A 22,101-nucleotide genomic window follows, 5' to 3' on the forward strand; every position below is an offset into this window, starting at 1 on the left:
GAATTCCCTCCTGATGCTGTTGAAAAAGCCGAGTATTGGCTGTAGCTGTGCAAATTGGATGTGAGGGTTAGGTGCGACCTTGGCGATGCAATCCTTGGCCGATCCGGTGAGCCTCTGTGCCGTCATCAACCAGTGTCTCCTTGAACCACGGGTGCTTCAATGCCTCCTTGGCAGTGATGCGGTTCTTAGGATCGTAGACAAAGATCTGTTGAAGCAAGTCCAGGAATGAACGGTTGAATGGTGTGTTGGTAGGGATGAACTCCTATAGTAGGCGAAATCGGTTAAAGAAAGTCCCACAGGCAGATAGATATGCGAAACACTTACTGTCAAAGATTTCATCGCACGCACATACTTCCGCGAAGCCCGAGTTGTTTCAGTGTTGGGATAGTCGATCTTGCTTCGGTTGAAATACCTAGTAAAGTTAGTCACTGTCACAGAAGAATTGGAGGGGCCATATTTACTTGGAAGCAGAGTTGCTACTACCACCTCGGCCTGCCATGACTTTCTTCACCAAAGCGGTGTCGATTCGATTGCCAATGACGGATTCCATCATCGCCAGGTGTTCCAGGTTGTCATGTGTCTGGAACAGGGCATCCCCAGTGAAGAATTCCACCAGGATACACCCAATACTCCAGATATCACATGGGAAACTCCAGCCCAGGTTTAATATAATTTCGGGGGCCCGGTAGTGACGAGTGGAGACGACAGATGAGTGGTATTCGTCATCGAAGGTCGCCGAACCGAAGTCAATGAGTCTTATTTCACCATCGAGGAGAACGCGGCGTTGCCGCGCGTTGCGAGCTGTGGCGTGAGAAGAGGATGGTATGGTGCGGTTGTAAGTGAAGGTTTGATAGGCGTTGCTGACGAGGAGGATGTTTTCGGGTTTGAGGTCGGTATGGATAAGGTTTAGGTCATGAAGGACTAATAGGTCAGTGGTCTGAGAGATAGGTATAAAGAGATGAAGAACATACAGGCAACACTTGTGAACAGCTGCCGGGCAAACTGTTGGATCTGACTGCTCGGGAACGGCACAAAGCCATTCCCCTTTAGGAAATCGAATACGCTTTGTCCTAGTAAGTCGGTGACAATGCAAATGTGATTCCGGAAGTCGAAGCAGTCCCGAAGGTGGATACATTTGTTGCGGTTGCTTTTGTCGTTAGAAGCCAGGGTTGACAGGACTCGCAGCTCGATTCGAGATGCGTCACGATACTTTTGGATCGAGCGAATGATTTTGACTGCACAGCGAGCCTTGCGCTGCTTGTCATAGGCTTCGACAACTTTGCCAAACGTGCCTTGCCCTAGAAGTTTGATCACAGAATCTCGAAAGAAGTTAGCATAGTCAACAAGATACTAGAGATATCTCTTGTTACTTACATCGATCTGTCAATGGGGTGTCGGGCGTGACAATGTAATGGCCATCGTCATCGTCAAACTTCTTGTTCTGGGAACTGGTGTACTGATCGAGCAAATCTTGTCAGTGGATTCGCACGAACGAAATGGATAAGACAAAACACTCACATCGCGAACAACCGGCACAGGTACATCCTTTGCTTTGATCGGCGGCTTCGGAGGTGGGACATAACTCAGGAAAGCGTCGCCTGCGGTCTCTAGCTCTCGTCGCTTCTGTTCGTCGCGGGTGGATTTCCGAGTGGCACGTTTCCGCTTCTGACCGACAGAGCCATCATCATAGTATACACCATTGCTCGCCGCCCCCGAACTGCCCTGTGAACCAAGCGAAGTTGGGGCTGTTGTGTGTAAAGATGCGGTTCGATCGGTCGATAAGGACGTGGCAGAGGATTCCTCGCCGTAATGTTGGGGATTGATTGAAAATGACGGGCGGTCATAGTGGCCCAGGTCATAGGCAGTTTCAATCCCCGTCCGTCTCCTCTTTCCAGCGGGCTGGGGAGCCGCAGGAGGTGGTCTGGCAGATGTAGTTGCAGGAGGAGCCGGGGCACCATTGGATGGTTCTGGACCGGGACTGTCATCGATCACAATGACTTCCTTGGGAAGACCATTCTTGTAGAACTCGGTCCAGTCTGGTTTCTTTCTCCGACTCCCAACAGAGGGAGCGGCGCTGGAGCCACTCTGGTGGGTCATAGCCGACGGAGTTGTTGTCGCGGGGGGCATTCTCGGCGGTTGCGTGTAGGGAAGGGTGGTCGTTGTCGGAGAGGCGACAGAAATGGCGTAGGGGTTCGCGAGGCGAGGTCCTGCGGCCGTAGTCGAAGTCGGGTAGGAGGTATTCGGTTGATACGAAGGGTGGTGAGGATATCCGTAACCCTGATGATGAGAAGGATGTGTTGCAGTAGCTGTGGACGGGGTGGACATTGTGCACGAAGGTATCCCGTCACACGAACGGTATGAAGGTTGTGGAGAGAAGAGAAGATTGGTCTAATTTATGACCGATAGTCGATTTCGCGCGTCACGCTTCCTCGGTGGAGATGGAGATCTCAAGGCAGGACTAGCCAGCCAGAGAGGAACCAAGCCGACAGAGATTGAGGTTGACAAGCGTGTCCGGAAGGAGATTCTCTGGAGACGTGAAGATGACGGGCTGAGGCGGTCGGTGAGAGAGGGGGATAGACAGTATCAAATGCGTTGCATTTCCTCGACAATTTGAAGACAAGGAAGTGAAGCAAAGATCATTGGAGGACTTGGCGACATCTGTGGTAAACGAGGTGGGGAGGGAAGGGCCTGGAGGCAAAGATGAGTGATGATGGAAGAGTCGGAGAGATGGGACCCGTTGCCGATCAACCTGGGATTTTACATTTTGGCCTATGAATTCTTATGATCTTCGTTATAATTCTAATTCGTTGCCTGGAATATACTTAATTAGTCTTATTAATTTTTATATTCTTCGTTTTGTAGACCTAATTCAACTCCCTAACTGATTAAATACACATGTTATACGCATGTTATGCGTTATTTGCCTAGTCTATACATGCGCAATGGGAAAACCTCAACCTAGAGAGGTCCATGCGCCTCTAGGGAGAAAGGATATGATCTCCTCATTCCAACACCTGAATGTAATAAAATATAAATTAAAGGATTTAGAGCCCTAGAGGGGCCTTGAGGGGGCCTTGAGGGGGCCCGCCACCGGAAATGGAGCATCGCGTCCAAGCCCTGGCTTAGCCGAAGTCCACAAGGAAGAGCCTCGATAGTTAAGAATATCGGGAATATCAAGAATACCGCAGTTCAAAAGTATATCAAACTTTATAACCTGGAAACCAGGAAACCAGGAAATCTTAGGAAAACCCAAGAAATCGCCGATATCAGGAGTCCGTCACCCGGGTATATCACCTGGGCACCTGACATTCCAACTGAGTCAGCATCCAGCTTGGTCTGGGGGAAATACGCAATAGGCTTGCGTATAGATGCTAATAGTAATAATACCTAGGCAATACTAAAAACTGATGGGTTGGTCTTCAATGGGCCATTGGTTTAAGTTTAATATAAGAGAAGGAAAGGAAACGGGAGAGAAGGGGTTTTATAGAGGCCATAGGACAATAGTAACGGGATATATATAGTATAAGTATATCAATTGGAGAAAACTAAATAATAATTATATGTATGGTTGTCTGGATATTTATAAGCTGTTAGGCTCCGGTTACTGGATTAATGTAATCAATAGGGGTCGGATTTCCGAGCAAGATATGTATATCTACAAGGCAGTTCAAAAGTAACCCTAAGTAGATACTAGTGTCTACTAATCACAGCCACTATACTCCCTATATTGATATCCAATTGATTTGACAGAATAATACTCCGTAAATAATACTCGAATACCTTTGACCGTTGCCTTGGCCCTAAATAATTCGTATTGCCTAAACAGGATATATCTACGCCGGCCTAGCGTGTGGCTGTGAGAACTAGAAAGTAGCGACTCCCACTAGAACCATGCCTCTGGAATTGGAATTTATAATCGAGAATCGGGTACATAGAAGATGGAAGAGCCGCAGTAGAGCTATTGACATGATCCAGTTACTAGTACGTGTGGCCAAGAAACTATAAACATATCCAAGAGCAACGGGAGAAGGATAATGTAATGAGGTACAAGAAAGTTGCTAGTTCCTCTATCCTCCCACGAGAGACATATGCTCATCCTGTAGTTGAATGGAATTAAAGATCATGGCTTGACAACCGGACAACCCCCATAAGCCAGCCAACGCCACCATACACAGAATGCAAGAACTCCAGATGCCCGGAGCCACAGGGCTCCCATGGGCCAAGAAAAAAAAAAAGAAATGAGGGGCACAAGAAAATAAGATTACAAACATTTATGACCCGGTCAGTTTCGATCCCGATCCTCTTTGGGGTCCTTCAGGTAACCCCTTTGCACATGCCGGGTCGCCCGTCCATCCGCCTCCAGCATGAACAAAATATCTCTGACCTGAATACCCAACCCCTTCTCTTGATCTTCACGCCATATTCCGAGGCGACGTTGGGTCTGACTGGGTGTGGATTCACCAGCACCGGACTTTTCAGGACCGGCGGTGGGCGTGGAAGGAGTCGGACGCGAGGGAGACGAGAATCCACTGGATTTGCCGCCAGGCTTCAGCCATGAGTATGACTTTTTGGCACCGAACATACTGCGGCCGCCTCCGGACAAAGCCATGCGGGCCGTCTCCACAGACTGTGCATGCTGTTGGGCCTCGGTTGCTTTGGAATCCTGCATTTTCTTCGCGTCTTTCTTGCTGACTGACTTTTTGTCAAGGCTAGGTGCCCTTTCGCCAAGGGGCGTCGAGGGCGCAGACCCTATTGGATCCACAGACTCAGCTCGACCAGCCTCATCAAGAATAGCATTGCTGTTGCGTTTGGCACGCTTTGCTGCGCGTCTTTCCTCTTGCGAGCTCTCCCGGTGGATGAATGCTCTGTATCTTGCCGCATTGGACTTTGTGTTGGAAGAATCAATGGTACCATGAGGACCTGCCGAAATAGTTAGTATAAAGTCAGTTGAGTGGGTGTGAGGAGAAAAATCGTACGTTTCACGGGAGTTTGAGTGCTCCCCGTGGCCTGCCCAAGGGGTTTTGCGACATCTTTCCACTCATTGGGAACTATGCCATGCGAATGTGCTCGGCGACTTCGAGCAAGAGTCGAGGCGTAGTCAATGACGCCCCTGAATCTTTCTTCGGTGGAAATAGATAGAAGATTCAGTATGTCCACGAGAGGAGCACCTTCCTGGTTGAGAATTGTCTGGCCGGTGCGCACCACAGAAGAGCCATCCGGACCAGTAACTTCAATCGGTTGTGGTCGGCCAGGGACGGGATGGAAGAGACCCTCCGAGGGGATTCGAACACCCAAGTCAAAGCCTCGCTTCTGAAGCTTCTGTTCGAGGAGTTTTGTGATCAAGAACGGTTCTTGGATGTGATACTGTGCTCGCCTTGCTGCAATAGTGTCCTCGCGAGTCGGTTCATTGGGGTCTTTGAAGGGAACATGTGCCTGGGTGGACGGGCCAGTGAACGAATCGTGCGTGGTTGCCGGTTTGATTTGAGGTAAATCACCGAAGCTGGTCGAAGCCGAGGGGGTTCCTGGCGTAGAGCCTTGAGACGTGAAGGAGGTGTTGATAGGTGGCGGGTATTGAGACTGTGGTCCACGATGGGAAGGCTGCGCCTGCGCATTCTGCCCTGAAAAGCTCTGTGTGAGAAATGCTTCTTCTTCCCTCACATCAATTCCAGATGACGCTAGGACATCCGTCAGCTCAGCAGCATCAGTTGTTTTGTCCACTGGGCGAGACGGAGGACCCATGGTTCCGGGGGGAGCGGGGGCAGACGTCGCAGACATGTTCATGTTCATGCTCATATTCATCGGGGCTCCGTTCATTGGAGAGGGATTTTGTGGTAGCTGCACCGCGTTGAAGCTCGGAGAACCGTAAGGAGACTGGGTTTGAGAAGGCGGCAGAGGAGAGAGGCGAGGTCGTTTGGATGGAGGAGGTGCAACGCCTCCATTCACAGGGGATGCTACCGAGTTTGGGGATGGCGACGAGACAGGTGGGGAGAAAGGTTGAGAGGAAAACTGCGGCGGCGGGGGTGCCTGCTGCTGTGGATGGCGAGCTTGTGCCATTGTGAATGCCGATTGAGACCAAAATTGAATGTCAAATGAGATATAGGCTATTGCGCCGAGCCGTCGTAGCCTTGCAGATGAATGGAGGTCCACGCGCGGTCGTTAAATTGAGCGGATTGCTCGCACCACCAGCTTCCACCACCTTTGACCATCTCAATATTGAATTTAAGCCATATACGCGACACTTGAATCGTAAAATAGTTGAGTCGAGCACAAAAACCAACAGTAATCGGGGAGACAGTGATGCGTGATGTGGTAAGGAGCTTTCTAGGTGGTCGAACTCTGCTCCGCGGATCGCGACACACGTGACTAAGCTTGACTAAGCTCTCCAAATCTGCGGGTGTCTCGTTGTGAAAGAGGTCACTCTTCTATTGAGACACATTGAAGTTGTCACAAGTGCATTGGCGGCCTGCTTCTATACCTGGACCAGCTGCATATATTATAGCCTTTGTTGCGCAAGTCATGGATGTTGCGCTAAGGTCATATTGAGATCTTAGGCTTTATCGTGCGACGCGCGGGTGCTAGTGCCATTCAACTAGGCTTCTCAAACTCATATTAAGAATCCGTCAATCTCCTAACATATTACCCAATTAATTCTCGACATCATGACGTCCAAACGCAAAGCTTCAGCAATGGGAACGGCTGTTGACGATGAGCCCGTTGACCCATCAGACGAACTGGCATTCTACTGTCTCGGCGGCGGCAATGAAGTTGGACGGAGTTGTCACATCCTGGAATATAAGGGCAAGACAGTGATGGTAAGTCTCAAGCTGGAACAAGGATTGAAACAAGGAGTGAACTCGCAGATACTGACCTCCTTGGCTTCTGTAGCTCGATGCGGGCATGCACCCAGCAAAAGAAGGCTTCTCCGCACTACCTTTCTTCGATGAGTTCGATCTGAGCACTGTGGATGTTCTTTTAATCAGCCAGTACGTGCATCTCTTTTATTTACACTATATACGGAATGATGGCAAGCACGATGGGAGATCATACTGCACTTGCCCATATGAGGCACCTGGGTTATTTGGCAGTCTACTGCCTCAGCTGCCTCAATGGAAGAACACATTCCTCTGCATATATATGAGAAAGCCCAATACAATTCAATGTCATGCCTATATTTCTTGTATCACTGTACCTTCTTGAGTCTTGAATTCGAGTGCTTTCTCCTTCGGCGTGTTTGTTCATGGTTATCCCATTTGACTAACAGTATGATCTGTATAGTTTCCACGTCGATCATTCTTCCGCCCTCCCATATGTTCTCAGCAAGACAAATTTCAAAGGAAGGGTCTTCATGACTCCGGCAACACGGGCAATCTACAAATGGCTCATTCAAGACAATGTCCGAGTCAGCAATACATCCTCTTCCTCCGATCAACGCACTACACTATACACCGAGCGTGATCACTTATCAACACTTCCCATGATTGAAACAATCGATTTTTACACAACACATACGATCAATGGCATCCGTATCACCCCGTATCCCGCAGGCCATGTTCTCGGAGCTGCCATGTTCAAAATTGATATTGCGGGACTTGTGACTTTGTTTACAGGAGGTGAGCTTGCCTTGTTGCACCTCTTCTCACCTATATTGAAGAATTATCAATCGAATTGCTAATCAACCGGCTAGACTACTCCCGCGAGGAAGATAGACACTTGATTCCCGCCGCGGTGCCCAGTGGCACAAAGATCGATGTTCTCATCACAGAATCTACATTCGGTATTTCATCCAATCCGCCTCGATTGGAACGCGAGGCTGCCTTGATGAAGTCAATCACAAGCGTTCTCAACCGCGGAGGTCGAGTATTGATGCCTGTGTTTGCTCTCGGACGTGCCCAAGAGCTCCTCCTTATCCTTGATGAATATTGGGAAACCCACCCAGAACTCCAGAAATTCCCTATCTACTACATCGGAAACATGGCACGGCGATGCATGGTCGTGTACCAAACATATATTGGTGCCATGAACGATAATATAAAGCGACTCTTCCGGCAGCGCATGGCCGAGGCCGAGGCCAGCGGTAATAAGAGCGTGAGTGTTGGACCATGGGATTTCCGATTCGTTCGAAGTCTCCGCAGCTTGGAGCGTTTCGACGATGTTGGAGGATGTGTCATGCTTGCTTCCCCTGGTATGTTGCAGACAGGAACAAGTCGTGAGCTGCTGGAAAGATGGGCACCAAGCGATCGCAACGGTGTCGTTATGACCGGTTACAGCGTTGAAGGAACCATGGCGAAGGGATTGCTCAATGAACCGGATCAGATCCCAGCTGTCATGTCCAAGGTTTCCACTGGGCATGGTCGCGGTCGCGTCCCCGGAGTGAATGACGAGGATCAAAAAGTCATGATCCCCCGCCGTTGCACGATTGACGAGGTCAGCTTTGCAGCTCACGTTGATGGTGTTGAAAATCGCACTTTCATCGAGGAGGTAGCAGCACCAGTTGTGGTAAGTGTGACATCTACTGGTATATTTGCAATTTTACTGACTACCCCAAGATCCTCGTTCACGGTGAGAAACATCAAATGATGAGGCTGAAGTCGAAACTGCTCAGCCTTAACGCAGATAAGGCCGTCAAAGTCAAAGTGTACACCCCAGCAAACTGCGACGAAGTTCGTATTCCTTTCAAAAAGGACAAGATTGCCAAGGTCGTCGGCAAGCTCGCAGAGCTTGCCCCTCCATCGGAGAATGATGATGCCCAGCTTATGGCTGGAGTCCTAGTTCAAAATGGGTTCAACTTATCGTTAATGGCCCCTGACGATTTACAGGAGTATGCAGGCTTGACAACTACGACTATTACTTGCAAGCAGCATATCACTCTCAGCTCCGCAAGTATGGATTTGATCCGATGGGCCCTCGAGGGAACTTTCGGGGCCATTGAAGAAGTTGGGAACAGCAAGAAGACTGAGCCCAATGGGAAGAAAGACATGGGTACTGACGACACCCCAAAGCAAGAGGATGCCGACGAGGAGATTCCACCCGACGAGACACAGACATTCCTTGTAATGGGATGTGTGTATCTTCGCCATCACTCACGCACTCGCGAAGTTGAGTTGGAATGGGAAGGTAACATGATGAACGACGGAGTGGCAGATGCAGTTATGGCTGTTCTGCTTACAGTCGAAAGCAGCCCAGCCTCCGTAAAGCGTACGAATTCCTATCATTTTTCACCTCTTACTTATGCTAACTACTACCGTTTTAGAATCGGCCAAAAACAAGCATCACCACCATCACCATGGCGATGATGGTGACGACACGGAAATCCCCTCGCTTCCAAACCCTCATTCTCAATCCGGACCCCAAGAGCGACTTGCTCGTATGTTGATGATGCTCGAGGCACAATTCGGCGGTGACAACATCGGCCCCATTGAGCGCCCTCGAGTTCCGGCTGATCTCGCACTCGGTCCACAAGAAGATGGCGAAGAGATGAACGAAGAACGCATTGCCGATATTGAGGCTGCAGAGCTGGATCGTCTTATCACAATGGGTGTTCCTGTCCCTGGTATTGAAATCAGGGTGGACAAGCATATCGCCCGTGTGTGGCTCGAGGACCTGGAAGTCGAGTGTGCAAACCCTGTTCTACGAGACCGCATTCGCGTAGTCGTCGAGCGGGCCATTGAGACTGTCGCTGGACTATGGGCGGAGAGCTCCATTCATCAGGACGCGGCGCTTAATGGCTCCGCCAACGGGCCAAAGGGGATTGAACTGGCTGATAGGAAGAAAGCGTCTGCCGTTGAGGCTCATGCTTGATCTCTCTCATGTACTTGTAAAATAATGAAATATCCCAGTATTCACATGATTTGCCTTGACTTTTCTACATCTGCTTCGCTATTTAATGATTCTTCTGGTAGTTGTTTTGTAAAAAAATGGAATTGATTAGATGATTGCATGTTCCAAGGCTATTAAAGTGGACTTTGAAATCAATGTCAAGTGCGCTCTATAGCGAAGCAAAAACCTCCTTCATAACTTTGTCCAGGGTGTTGACAATAATATCAATCTCCTCTTTCGACACGATGTAAGGTGGTGCGAGTATAAGATGATCTCCTTTAATTCCATCCACGGTACCAGAGCAGCCATACAGTGAGACGCTATGCTCCGACTCTAGACCCTTCTCCTGGAGCCGGTATGATACACGATCCTTGGGGTCAAATGGCTCTTTCGTGGCCTTGTCTTTGACAAATTCAAGCTGGAAAAAATTAGCAACACATTTTTCTTTTTTTGGTCGTGCAATATCGACGACAGGGACATGCAACTTACACCCCAGAACAATCCTTTCCCACGAATATCTCCCACATAAGGATGACTCTCGAATCGCTGTTTCAACTGTGCTTCAAGGTAAGCACCCATGGTCCGGACGTTGTCCACCAGGGACTGTTCTTGAATAGTCTTTTGCACAGCAAATGCAGCAGCACATGAGATTGGGTGACCTTGGTAGGTTTGTCCGTGACGGAACTGCCCGGTGCCTTTGTCCATCGTTTGTACAATAGAGTCATTAATCAAGATGGCTGACACAGGGGCATAGCCGCCACCCAGACCCTTTGCAATGGCCTGGATATCAGGAACAATACCCTCTTGCTCCCAGACATGCAAGGTTCCGCAACGGCCCATACCGCTCATAATTTCGTCAAGGATCAAGAGAGCACCGTACTTCTCGCAAACGGCTTTCATTGCACGGAAGTACCCTGGTACTGCGGGAACACAGCCGAGAGCCTAACGAGTATAAGTTGTGTGACCTGGTAGTATAGAAGATGGGAAGTCATACCGCGCCAACAACCGGCTCTGCAACGAATGCGCACACGGTTTCGGGTCCGACACGTTGGAATTCAGCGTCTAGCTCGGCTGCTAGACGTGCCACATAGTCTGCATCAGACTCGCCGTCCAGCTTCCCACGGTATGCATAGCATGGGGAAACATGTGATACATTCTTGGAGAGAAGTGGTTCAAATGGCTCCCGACGCTGAACATGGCCACCAACTGAAAGGGTCCCGAGCGTGGTGCCGTGGTAGGATGGAAGACGTGCAATGAACCTGGTACGCTCAGTTTGAGGAGTGGGAAGCTCCAGGAAATATTGGCGTGCTAGCTTAAGCGCAGCCTCGATAGCCTCCGACCCTGCATAGCATTAGCACTGTATGCGTGAACTGGATTTTCGGTTCTTGGAAGGGCTGCCTTGACTCACCCGAGCTGGTTATAAAGACCTTGGAAAGCTTTCCTCCAGTAGAGTCCACCAGGAGCTTGGCAAGGTCCTCGGCTACCTGAGTGCCGAAGAAGGCAGAATGACAGTAGGATATCTGGTCCATCTGATCCTTGATGATCCGAGTGACCTGCTCGTTACCGTGTCCTAGACAACATACAGCTGCGCCTCCCGTTGCATCAAGGAATTTGGTCCCATCTTCCAGAAAGATGTAGCACCCCTTGCCACCAATGGCTTTCTTTGGGACAAAGCGTGTGTCCCGGTGGAGAATAGCACTTGTCATGGTTTCTGGGAAGTATATCAGGATGATGAATATGCCAAGATATTGCATGCATTGGACATACCGTTGGTCATGATTGAAGTCTATAGAAATTTAATTGCAAGAAAGAAGGCTTAAACAGACGAAAAGCCTTATATATAGGCGTGGATATCTCCTCGACGTTTCACCCGAGGCAATGGCCCTGCGGGGCTAAGTGGGTTCGGCATGCCGAAAGGAAGAAGCCGAGCCCTTAATTGGTCCGGGGGCGGGGAGACGGACTTGTGGCCGATTCAATTTCCTATCGGGTCTATCTGGTCCATCTGGTCTATCTTGTTCGGGGTGAAGGTTTCAGATTGGTGTTGACTCATAGCTTAGGAATATATCTGGGAAAGATATCATTATACATTGCTGCGTGTTACAAGAATACACCTGGCTTTAGTCCAGCTTAGGTTCCTAAATAAGACATTACAAAGAGCATGAGGCTCCTATTTTTCATACAGATTGAAGCAATGGATTGAATATCAGATCCAAGAATTATTATTTCAAATTATAGACATAAGTGTACTATACTAACAATAATTGACGTGTAACTAGGTACGTTGAACATCCCCACGTCCCACCGCCCGCACACTCTGCATTCTGCCCCTCTGACTTGGCCACAATTCCCGCGGCCTTCCCCAGACAACTCCCCCATTCCACAAATTCAACCCTCCACAATGTCGCATCACGCCCAAATCGAGGAAGTCTCCGACTCCGACCCAGAAGAGATTGCCCCCTCTTACGACTCCGACGAGGACCTCCCCAGCAATGCCATCATCTCCCCCGTAAATATCCCAACCAGGGCTGCACCTCAACCCCAACAACAACAACAGATGCCCATGCCATCGATTCCGGTGCCTGAGCCCCAGCGCGAGATTCCCCGACACTTCTCATGCCTGTACCCCGTGTACTTCGACAAGACCCGATCGCGCGCCGAAGGCCGCAAAGTGGGCGCGGAGCTCGCAGTGGAGAACCCTCTTGCGCGAGATATCCTTGATGCCGTCCAGATGCTTGGTTTGAATGCGGGCTTGGAGCCTGAGAAGCTACATCCCAAGGATTGGGCGAACCCTGGTCGTGTGCGTGTGCAGGTTAAGAACGAGGATGGTCAATTGGCCAACCCGAAGATAAAGAACAGTACGTGGCTGATACCTTTAATGGAGTGAATGATTTTTTTTCTATTGGACTGGGACTGACATTGTTACTTAGAGCACCACCTCTATATCCTCGTCGCACAGTTCTTGAAGGCTAATCCTACTACCGAAAAATCACCCTACCGGCTACGAATCCGTGGTCTGCCTATGCCTGAGAAGCTTCCACCAGCTCCCGCTGCCCCACGGGGTTGGAAGATCGGGAAGATCTTACCTATCCATTCGCCTGCCTACAGCGGCGGTGGTGTCAGTGACAACCCCCTCAAGGACGCAATGGCCGAGATGCAGGGTATGCAGGGTATGGAGGGAATGCCTAACATGTCTGAAATGATGAGTCAAATGGGCGGAATGGGCGGATTGAGCAATATGTTGGGTGGACTCGGTGGATTAGGCGGAATGGGTGGAATGGGTGGTGAGCCCTCAGGGGCAGGTGAAAAGAAAAAGAAGGAAAAGAGAAAGGTAATCAGGGCATGATCTAGCATGTCCTTTGGCCTTTATTCCGTGTTCCACTTGCATTGTATGGCGATGGGCGTTGCTTTTTTCTCCCTAATGTTTGATGCACTCGAGAGAGGATACTTCCTTGATACCACAGACCTGCATCTGAATTGATCTCATTGTACATCCTCCAATCGTGTCCAACATCTACCTGGTAGTTGTATACATCCTATATTCTATCGAACTTAGATGGAATATGGGCTCGGAATGTAAACGCCACGAACATGTGCGTGTATGTTATGAAAATGCTCGACTGTATAATTCGAAGGAGAAACAGAGAAGCTGAGTCATGCAGTATCCCGTCGGGCCAAAATTGATTAGGGCTATGCAGACCACCATGAAATACTAGAGTCATCATCTATGCCTCATATGTATCAATGTATCCCCTTGCATAACTCAACTCGCAGGTGTCAAACGCACAAAGAGCGGCTTCTTCTCCCACAGCTTATAGTTCTTTTGATCCAACCAATTATCTGCATTGTCAACAAGACTGATATCAAATTCGAGGAGAATAGATGAAATGACAGAACGCATCTCGTGGTATGCAAGGCTTGGAGATATATCAGAAAGTAATCCAAGTCTATAGGAACCGGGAACTCACTTGCCTAGACAATTTCTAGGACCGAAAGAGAATGGCTGGAATACCGATTTCTGGTCATCCTTGAATCGCTCGGCATCGGGAAGCCAACGTTCAGGTAGGAATTTCATAGGGTCAATGAAATTCCCTGTTGAATGATAAGCTGCAAGATGGGGAATGCCAACTGTGACCTGGATATAGGGGGAAAGGGTCAATACATATGTATGTATTGGTATATCTGGCGAAACACCGGAAACTTACACCTTCAGGAACCATTTTATCACATACAATTGCACCACCTTTAGGAACTAATCTCATACTTGCAACCAAAACAGGTGGATACATTCTGAGACCCTCCTCGAGACAGGCGTTCAGGTATATCGATCGCTGCAATTTGGTAATAGTGAGACTTTCTCTACCCCCAAGGCCATGAATCTCATCCTTGAGCTTCTGCAACGTTTCAGGGTTCTTTCAAAGCAGCCAAGTCAAACCACCTAAAACAGTCGCTGTCGTTTCGGTTCCCGCAATCATGAATGTGCTCGCATTTGAATACATCTCACCTTTGGAAACATCCTTGCCGGCATTTTTGACAGCCAAACTCCAGATATCTGGTTTGCCTCCGGTCCGATGCCCAAAAATACTTTCCATGATTAACTCTCGATGTAACTCGGTTTGTTGGGTGAGACTCGAACGATAGGATCGTACTTTTCATGAAGTGCCGGAACTACTTTGGCCCCGAGACCACGGACTTGATAGTAGTAGACGGTGAAAGTAGATGCCGCAAAGATTTTCAGTCCGGGATTCTCTCGCAGTGGATGGAAAAGTAGACTGTAGATGACAGTCCACAGTGGGTCACCGATTATCTGCATGATATATCAACTTCGGTTAGTGAGACGTTTCTACTCCGTTGTCGGGGTAGCCATACGAGTAGCAATATGGCCACGCTATATTTGTATAGATTTACGTTGTCTTCCATGATAAACCTACAAAGACAAGATTTGTACTGTGATTTGGGGGCAAAGTAAAAGATTTAACAGGTTAACATTCCATTGGATCCTGCAAAAACAGCGAGACCTTATATTATAGTAGAATGAAAAATCCGTCATAAGTCGATTCTTGTCAAAATAATACATGATAATAAGGGTCACACAGGGAGGAAATGTTTAATGCAATTGACTTAGAACAAACTAATTCACCCGACTCCGAACATGTAGGTGTGCCCTCAAACTAGGTGCTGTCAATAGTGCCGAAGAACCTAAGTTGGAATCTCGGACATCCAGGCGTCCAAACTCCGGATTAACCAAGGGGACGTGGACCGTGCTTTGTGAATATATATAGACGCGTGTTTGATAAGTCTCCGAAGTACATCGCATGGGGGGATCCAGCCTACAGTCTGTCAAAAGGGCTTCACATGCTATTACTTTGGTAGTTCAGATTTGAGTGTGTAGGTTTGGATTTAGCGGGACTCATTTAGAAGAGAACAAAGAAAGACATGTCATATATCCTGCAAGGGGTCAATTTATACTAAAAATATACATGTTCGTGCGTGTCACCATTATGCTGTGCTTCTATCTCTTTCGGGAATCCTCCATTTCTATACTGCCAAAGGCGGCTGAAGTCCTTGACACGCAGTATTCGATCCACGCCATTCGTTTGTGACCGTTGCAGGCTCAATGCGGCAGGGAGAAATGCTTCGTCTCGAGCTATAGTGGGTTGATACCTGGCTCGGTGCGGAGGGCCATCATATCCATTTATACCGGCGGTTGCCCATGGTTCGACTTCCATATCCATAAATGGATTGGAGTCAAGAACCTTCATATCAGGGCCTAGGGTAAACATATTGCTCAGGTAATGCATGTTAAATAGGTGGCCTGAATTCGGGCGCACGAACAGCCGGCCCATGTATCGATTTGGGATGTCCACGAAGTGGAGCACCCCTCCCAGCGCCACGATATCACCCGCATTGGCATAATGCTCGATATGGCCGATGGATTGGTCAAATTGATGCACTAGATCAGGGGTTGGGATCCGTTGCGGCCTTGGTAGTTTTGTCCATCGCGGGTTGTTAAAGTGATTCGCAGCATTTCCGAAGGTATATACCTCCAAATGATGAAGAAGGTCGTGCGGTAGCTCATCCAGAAGCCAGTCCAAGACAAGTCCCCCTTCGATGCCGCCTTGGCTGTGAAGAAGCAGAACCACTTTGTCACATTCTGGGTCTAAGAGAGCTTCCTTGACCAAGGCATATGATCGTCGTATATCGTCCGTTGCGTAAGCGAAATCCCGTTGAATCAGACATTCTATGAGATCAAAAATAATGCCCGCGCTAATTATCATTAGAGTTTGCTACCCTGAGATCCAAGACGCCACTTACGTGCGATTATGCACACCTGTCACCTTTCGACCAAAGATATATGACAGTTGATCTATGTTCATCTGTACCCAATGATGCCTAGAGGTAATTTGAGTCAGTAATTGAAAACAAGCTACTGAGGAGATATTTCTCCTACCCAGCTGCTATTCCATTTATGTATAGCCAACGCTCCCGCTCATGACCTGGTTGCTCAACCACGGGCACTTGGGATACCAGAATCCGATCGAAGCCGTTCAACATCAACATAACAATCGCATAATTGATAGTGAAAGCAATAGTTGAATAAGCCAAGATCCACAGGCCTGGGAGCATACAGATAACCATGATCGGCAACGAGAGCAGGAAAACAAGTTGATAAGCCATGAGGAATATATGAATCAACAGCGTAGCCCCATTGCGTAACGATGGATAGAGCTCATCTAACTCACGGGTACGAGCTAAATTTAGGGGCAGTAAGATACCTGGAAGCGCCCATAGCTTGGAAACAAACAGGGATAAGTCACTCCAGAGTAACTTGATGGGTGAGGCAGTGTAGGGCAACGGAGTACCCTCCTTCCCCGGACAAGTCATTGTGAAACGTACAGGGGGAAGTGCGTAACGTCGAGAGATGAAAGATGAGAAATGAAAAAAACAAAAGATGAAGCCTGGTCTTGTCATGTGATACCGATGGCACCTGCTGTCTGAGATTCTATGACTTGTGACTTTTACATCCGCTGATTTACAAGGATGATCACTTTTTTTTGTATGCACATTCATGAATTAAAATAATATTATTGTTCACATTCTTTCATTGATTCCTTCATTGTGGAATGAAACATGTTTCTTGTCATCAAGGGAAGGCAACTGGGCTGACAAGCCCTGAGATGACAAGTTTGCAAGTATCAACGACTTTGCAAGTATCGTGAGGGATGGGAATGTTCTGCTAAAAGTCAAAAGAAATATTACATATAGATCAAGACAGTGGTAGAACAAGAACGGAGAATCTCAACGAAAAAATTGACGCTTCTTTCGACGCCTGTGATTATTACCACGGAAAAGATATTTTCGGTTGATCTTCATACTGGCATGGCGCATTTCACTCTGATTCCATTGCGCAACGACCTTGGCGGCGGCGGCAATCGAAGCATCGGTAGGATTCCAGTATCCTGGGATACGTAGGGATAGGCACCATTTAACATCGTGATGGACCGGTTCGGATGAAATGATACCGTCGCGGGAGTTGATGCGAGCCATAACAAGATCCATCAAGTCTTCATCATTATATTTGTGGTCGGCCCAGTTAAAGAAGACAGTCACCCAATGGTTTGCTCTGGTCGGATTGTATTCCTCGGGTATGTTTCGTCCGTTTGGATAATTAAACATTCCTCTAAGCATGGTGCGCTTCTTTGCTTTCTTTGTGACCCGAGAGGAGTCCATGGCCGAGGCTTGATTCCCCATGGTCGAATGTCTGGGATAGATGGAGATTGATCAGAGAGGAAAGGAAGAAAGAAATGAGACTAAGAGGATGGGATGATGAGACAGAGCAAGCCTAATATATTGAATGAGACAGAAAAAAAAAAAAAAAAACAAAGACCATTGAAGTTCATTAATAGCACAATTCATTGTATTCGCCGTAAATCGATCAATAGGATCACTCCCTTTGACAGTCACGGAAATAAACGCCAATAGATAATAAGGCGTTTGTTCTCTTTGAGAACTGAAAAGACATTGTTCAGTGGTCTTCACAGTATGAAAGCACACCGAGAACACCCCACTTCAATCGGAGTATATAAATATTCTTCTCAAGACGGAATTCTTCTCTCCAACGGAATATCAATACCAACCCCAGACGCAGTAAAGCGGCGGTGCATAAAATTTGTTACTTGAGTGAACGAAGACAATTTAGTGACTATATCCCATTCCCAGCAGGCATAGCTTGAAACTGACCTTCTAACCTGGTATTTGTTTCTTTTAGGACAAGCATATCTCTTCCAAAGTCTACCACGTAGCCACCTCCATCCAATCCTCCGCTAAATCCACGATAACCGAAAGCAATGGGAAAAGATGGAGGGTGGTTCGAAAATAGACGAGACGCAGTCGGTAGACATAGATCCCTTTTCTCAGGACAAAGAGACACCCGGTTTGTCACGGACCTGAGAAGGGATGAACTGAAAAAGCTAACAGAGATCCTGCACATAGATATCACAAAGGCGAAACACACTGATGAGGTCGTCAAGCGTATGATTCACGAGTTGCCAAAGAATATGCGCCGTGATCGCTGGTCAAGGACCAACAAGGATTTATGTGATGCCCATCAGGGTTTGGACGCATATCTCATGGACGATGTGTTCACTCTTATCCATAGAGAGGTCGGTCACCACCTTCGCAAGTTCGACGCCTACCCGGACTTGCTCAAGCCTCTCGATATATTGATCCTGCAGAAGCTACAGGCTATCCAGGGCATGTGGGAGAAACCTGACCTGAAAGACCAGACTATCTCAGAAGCTTGGCACTATGAGACCAGCGGCTGTCAGGGATGTATGGTTGCTCGGGTTGCGAGTGACAAGCATGCATTGCGCAATCTTCGAATCGCCCTGCTCTCTCGCACGCAGACTCGTTTGAACCATGCCCCACGAAGACTTATGAAGTTCGTCGACACTTGTATTGACCTGTTCCCTAATGACGTGGATGAGTTGTATGGCACATCTAGCCAGTTTGCATTCATCCTGAAGGATACCCGCAAAGCCTGTAGCAAGGCTTGGTTTAAAGACCCAGCACATGCGGATCTAAGACCCCCACAACGAAGGCACACCGATCATAACAAGATTGGAAAGACGGATAAGGGTGACAAAAACGAAAAGAGTGGCAAGAGTGCACGTAGCCAAGAACCGGCTAGTGAGTATAACCCAAGGAAGAAGTATCCCCAGCAGCCACCTCCAATCACATTATCCCACTCCGCAGAAAGGTATGTCTCCAAATCCTCCTCGTTATCCCAATGTACTGACACTGACACTAAAGGGCACAGAATGTATCATCCGACATCGAGCCCCTCCCAGAAGGCTTCGAGATCATCGTCCCACGTAAAGCGAGACCGACGCTCAGACCCGAACTCGGATCGCACCACTAGATTCATGGATTTCGCCGATGACAACTATCAAGGCTTAGGAATAAGCATGGAAATGCGGAGTGCAAGCACCGCCTATGGACCCGCAAAGAACCCCTCGTCACCTGGCGCTGCAAGCACTTTCGCTGGAACTATGGAGGAAATCGACGAATTGCTGGAGATGTACAAGGGGACGGGAATAGATCCTGACTCGAGAAGCACGGATTACTGCCCAATGCAAGGGAGTAGCAGCGCCCCATTACGCTGTCGCTCCCCGTCGATCTGTTCCACTGACGGTGAGTGGAGTTATGAAGATGAAGACCGGGGAAAGCCGGAAAATAGCGCAGCAGCGATGACTACTTGGAACCTGGTGTGTGAACAGTCGAATATGATTTGATCTCTCCTAGTCACTGTCATTTGTTTTTTCTTTGCATCTCGTCTGGGCGCTTTGGTTCTTGTGTACTTTGATTGTCATTTCCTTGACATGTCCTTTGGAATTGGCGCTTTTTGAAGGTCATTTTGTTTTTGTCTCTTTTTTTTGTTGTACGCCCAAGGTTTTTGAGAATAGTTCATGATATTTGCAAATGTATCGAGTACCGAATACCCAGAAGTGAATGTAAATGGCAAATAATAGACATTATTAACAGTAGGTCATAGAGCGAACCATGTACAAAGTATTGACTGGCGCGTTCTGAAGTATTAATACATTGGGCCATTGATCCCATATACAAGAAATGACGGAGAGCCCCACGGTCTGGCGGAGACGGCCAGCAGCTCCAGGGACGGGGTTGGGGGATGCATAAAAAAATCAACACATGCTCGGACTTCATTTCATCACGGCTTTAGTTGTGGAGAACACTTCCGGGAACCCCATGACTCGGGCCCTTGAGACTATCAACAGTCTTTCGGCGCAGCCGAGTGCGGGTTGCAGGTCCCTCGGGTGAGACCACTACCCGCTCATGTTCGCGTTCCTCGGTCACAGTCACAGCCGGAATTGTGCTAGGCGCCTGGGCAGCATCCAGATCCACCTGCTTCTGGGCATTCTCGCGGGCTCGCTCGTAGCGCAGCTTGACCTCACCAGTCCACTGAGTGCCAAGAAGGCGGTCCCAGAAGATAAAGAAAGGTTGGGAGAAGTTGGTCTTGATACCCCAGCTTTGGTGATGAATGTCGTGGTAGGCGGCGTTGTTGGATGTAAAATGCTGGAGTGGGTCCCAGGGGAAGGCATAGCCACAGTGATCGTCGACAGTTTTAATAGTCGACATTGTAAAGAACCACATGGCCTGGCGGGTGCTCATGCCGGAGACCAAGAATCCAACACCAGTGCCAGCCGTATCCAGGAGGAATCCCTCGACTGGGTGGTTGTAGAGGGCACCGAAAGCATATGGAACGTAAAGACGGTGGTGGCGGGAGTGGAAAGTCACTAATAGTTGGTAAGCATGGAACCATCAATCAACTTCGAAACGTCAGACATACCATAGAGCCACCGGTTCAGATGCATAGCGCGGTGGAGGAAGTACTGCCAAGTATCCACAATGGAAATCGCCAGGATGAACTGGAGGGTCGGTACAAAGTACCAATATATGAAACCGGCAACTGCAAGTTCCCAGCTCGCGAACGCGGGCGCTACGGCCTTGGCTCCGTTGTCGAGGATTATGGACTGGGTCACACCGGGGTATGATCCACCAGCTAGAGCTCCGGCCAACATGGTATAACCGTTTTGGGATACGGACTTTCCAAGACTGATAGCGTCGACTCCAACAAGAGCTAATAATGATGGAACGGCCTTTTGGGCGATTCGCAATCGCTGCGCCCACACGGCCACATCATATTCCTCTCTTCCAACAGTTTCCTCGGCATCAAAGTATACGAACGCAAAACCGGCCACGGTTTGAATCACTTGTTGTAAGACAACATCCCGTACCACTTCCCAGCGGGTCACTTTGTTTCTTTTTAGGACTTCTGCGGGGGTGTGGAGCCGGTATTCGACGAAGTAATCATTGACATCGAGGAAATGATAGATCATGGACAGGCCCCAATAAGCGACGACGGGCAATATGAGCGAAAGGATATTATCAGGAAGAGGAGCAAGTAAATGCTCTCGCGCAGTCAAGGTGTAGGTTGGTAGGGGAGGAAGGTCGAACGCGACGGATGCGTTCAGAGCCATGACGGAAGAATGGCGATGTGTTGAGTTAGTAGCACAAAGGATCCAGGAACGTCGATCGAAGGGATCTTAGAATCAATATCTTGGATATTGAAATGGCCCCAAGGTGAGAAAAATCAGGTAAAGAAAAGAGAGTGGATGTTCGCTACTGCCCACCACGCCTAAGTCCGGATGATGACGGGTAGGCGCGACGCAGAATGATTCCGATCAGTCAGAGACCTCTCGGCGCAGGCCGGTACATACAAAAGGAAGTATGTAAAGAAGAAAAAAAGAAAAGAGAATCCGATAATGATGAAGGAAAGAATAGGAACGTAGGAATGCTCGAAGATAAAAGATAAACGTTCAGATCAGGAGACGCCCGGATTCGGGTGGCGCGAGCCCGAAGCCAAGACGAAAGCATGATAATACATGTAATAACGGTATATTTGGATGTGATGGGTGATGATACTGAGAGATACGGTATGGTACGGTATGTCATATATTGATGCTGACTAAGGTATATACTTCGACCTGGATAGCCCTGAAAGGATGTGAATTGGTTGCAGCAGGGAAAGCAAACATCAATTGATCTTAATCGATTATTTTAATCTGCTTCTATTGACATAATTGAACATATTCCACTTCAGTTGGTCTTTATATATGCCATTTTCACCCCTCAAAATTGACATTTTACCTAGGAAGTACCTTGAAGTACCAAATACTGCGCTAACACAGAGCCAGTGGCGGTAGC

The 22,101-nt window shown here is 48.4% G+C and overlaps 12 protein-coding genes across 12 annotated transcripts; 4 read left to right on the forward strand and 8 right to left on the reverse strand.

The window, feature by feature from the left end:
• Positions 1-67: 67 nt before the first annotated feature.
• N7487_010604 (putative protein kinase (Lkh1)) lies at positions 68-2,325 on the reverse strand (the record flags this gene model as incomplete). The annotated part of the gene is made up of 6 exons (XM_056878334.1): positions 68-262; positions 325-412; positions 462-921; positions 972-1,319; positions 1,375-1,456; positions 1,519-2,325. The coding sequence occupies 6 exons, from the start codon at positions 2,323-2,325 to the stop codon at positions 68-70; spliced, it is 1,980 nt and encodes a 659-aa protein (XP_056726914.1).
• Positions 2,326-2,395: 70 nt separating this feature from the next.
• Positions 2,396-2,614, forward strand: N7487_010605 (uncharacterized protein; the record flags this gene model as incomplete). Its single annotated transcript, XM_056878335.1, has 1 exon — positions 2,396-2,614. The coding sequence occupies one exon, from the start codon at positions 2,396-2,398 to the stop codon at positions 2,612-2,614; it is 219 nt and encodes a 72-aa protein (XP_056726915.1).
• Positions 2,615-4,282: 1,668 nt separating this feature from the next.
• On the reverse strand, positions 4,283-6,054 carry N7487_010606 (uncharacterized protein; the record flags this gene model as incomplete). Its single annotated transcript, XM_056878336.1, has 2 exons — positions 4,283-4,920; positions 4,977-6,054. 2 exons carry the CDS (start codon positions 6,052-6,054, stop codon positions 4,283-4,285), a joined length of 1,716 nt encoding a protein of 571 aa, XP_056726916.1.
• A 605-nt stretch (positions 6,055-6,659) lies between these two features.
• Positions 6,660-9,798, forward strand: ysh1 (cleavage polyadenylation factor subunit YSH1; the record flags this gene model as incomplete). The annotated part of the gene is made up of 6 exons (XM_056878337.1): positions 6,660-6,812; positions 6,886-6,983; positions 7,276-7,610; positions 7,685-8,496; positions 8,547-9,195; positions 9,251-9,798. 6 exons carry the CDS (start codon positions 6,660-6,662, stop codon positions 9,796-9,798), a joined length of 2,595 nt encoding a protein of 864 aa, XP_056726917.1.
• A 187-nt stretch (positions 9,799-9,985) lies between these two features.
• Positions 9,986-11,593, reverse strand: N7487_010608 (aminotransferase, class III; the record flags this gene model as incomplete). Its single annotated transcript, XM_056878338.1, has 5 exons — positions 9,986-10,234; positions 10,306-10,758; positions 10,811-11,157; positions 11,225-11,527; positions 11,584-11,593. The coding sequence occupies 5 exons, from the start codon at positions 11,591-11,593 to the stop codon at positions 9,986-9,988; spliced, it is 1,362 nt and encodes a 453-aa protein (XP_056726918.1).
• Positions 11,594-12,214: 621 nt separating this feature from the next.
• N7487_010609 (RNA-binding signal recognition particle subunit SEC65) lies at positions 12,215-13,159 on the forward strand (the record flags this gene model as incomplete). Its single annotated transcript, XM_056878339.1, has 2 exons — positions 12,215-12,671; positions 12,744-13,159. 2 exons carry the CDS (start codon positions 12,215-12,217, stop codon positions 13,157-13,159), a joined length of 873 nt encoding a protein of 290 aa, XP_056726919.1.
• A 417-nt stretch (positions 13,160-13,576) lies between these two features.
• On the reverse strand, positions 13,577-14,405 carry N7487_010610 (Cytochrome P450 E-class group I; the record flags this gene model as incomplete). The annotated part of the gene is made up of 4 exons (XM_056878340.1): positions 13,577-13,760; positions 13,782-13,948; positions 14,019-14,225; positions 14,259-14,405. The coding sequence occupies 4 exons, from the start codon at positions 14,403-14,405 to the stop codon at positions 13,577-13,579; spliced, it is 705 nt and encodes a 234-aa protein (XP_056726920.1).
• Positions 14,406-14,407: 2 nt separating this feature from the next.
• On the reverse strand, positions 14,408-14,626 carry N7487_010611 (uncharacterized protein; the record flags this gene model as incomplete). Its single annotated transcript, XM_056878341.1, has 1 exon — positions 14,408-14,626. The coding sequence occupies one exon, from the start codon at positions 14,624-14,626 to the stop codon at positions 14,408-14,410; it is 219 nt and encodes a 72-aa protein (XP_056726921.1).
• Positions 14,627-15,281: 655 nt separating this feature from the next.
• N7487_010612 (uncharacterized protein) lies at positions 15,282-16,698 on the reverse strand (the record flags this gene model as incomplete). The annotated part of the gene is made up of 3 exons (XM_056878342.1): positions 15,282-16,080; positions 16,129-16,206; positions 16,265-16,698. The coding sequence occupies 3 exons, from the start codon at positions 16,696-16,698 to the stop codon at positions 15,282-15,284; spliced, it is 1,311 nt and encodes a 436-aa protein (XP_056726922.1).
• A 414-nt stretch (positions 16,699-17,112) lies between these two features.
• N7487_010613 (uncharacterized protein) lies at positions 17,113-17,565 on the reverse strand (the record flags this gene model as incomplete). The annotated part of the gene is made up of 1 exon (XM_056878343.1): positions 17,113-17,565. The coding sequence occupies one exon, from the start codon at positions 17,563-17,565 to the stop codon at positions 17,113-17,115; it is 453 nt and encodes a 150-aa protein (XP_056726923.1).
• A 606-nt stretch (positions 17,566-18,171) lies between these two features.
• On the forward strand, positions 18,172-19,607 carry N7487_010614 (uncharacterized protein; the record flags this gene model as incomplete). The annotated part of the gene is made up of 3 exons (XM_056878344.1): positions 18,172-18,247; positions 18,307-19,072; positions 19,133-19,607. 3 exons carry the CDS (start codon positions 18,172-18,174, stop codon positions 19,605-19,607), a joined length of 1,317 nt encoding a protein of 438 aa, XP_056726924.1.
• Positions 19,608-19,814: 207 nt separating this feature from the next.
• Positions 19,815-21,435, reverse strand: sur2 (sphingosine hydroxylase). The gene is made up of 2 exons (XM_056878345.1): positions 20,684-21,435; positions 19,815-20,630 (listed from the first exon to the last, which is right to left on the reverse strand). Exons 1-2 carry the CDS (start codon positions 21,372-21,374, stop codon positions 20,053-20,055), a joined length of 1,269 nt encoding a protein of 422 aa, XP_056726925.1. The 5' UTR covers positions 21,375-21,435; the 3' UTR covers positions 19,815-20,052.
• Positions 21,436-22,101: the final 666 nt, after the last annotated feature.

The sequence above is a fragment of the Penicillium crustosum genome (assembly GCF_028827405.1).
Source record: "Penicillium crustosum strain IBT 35664 chromosome Unknown utg000004l_segment0_segment0, whole genome shotgun sequence".
Lineage (NCBI taxonomy): Eukaryota > Fungi > Ascomycota > Eurotiomycetes > Eurotiales > Aspergillaceae > Penicillium > Penicillium crustosum.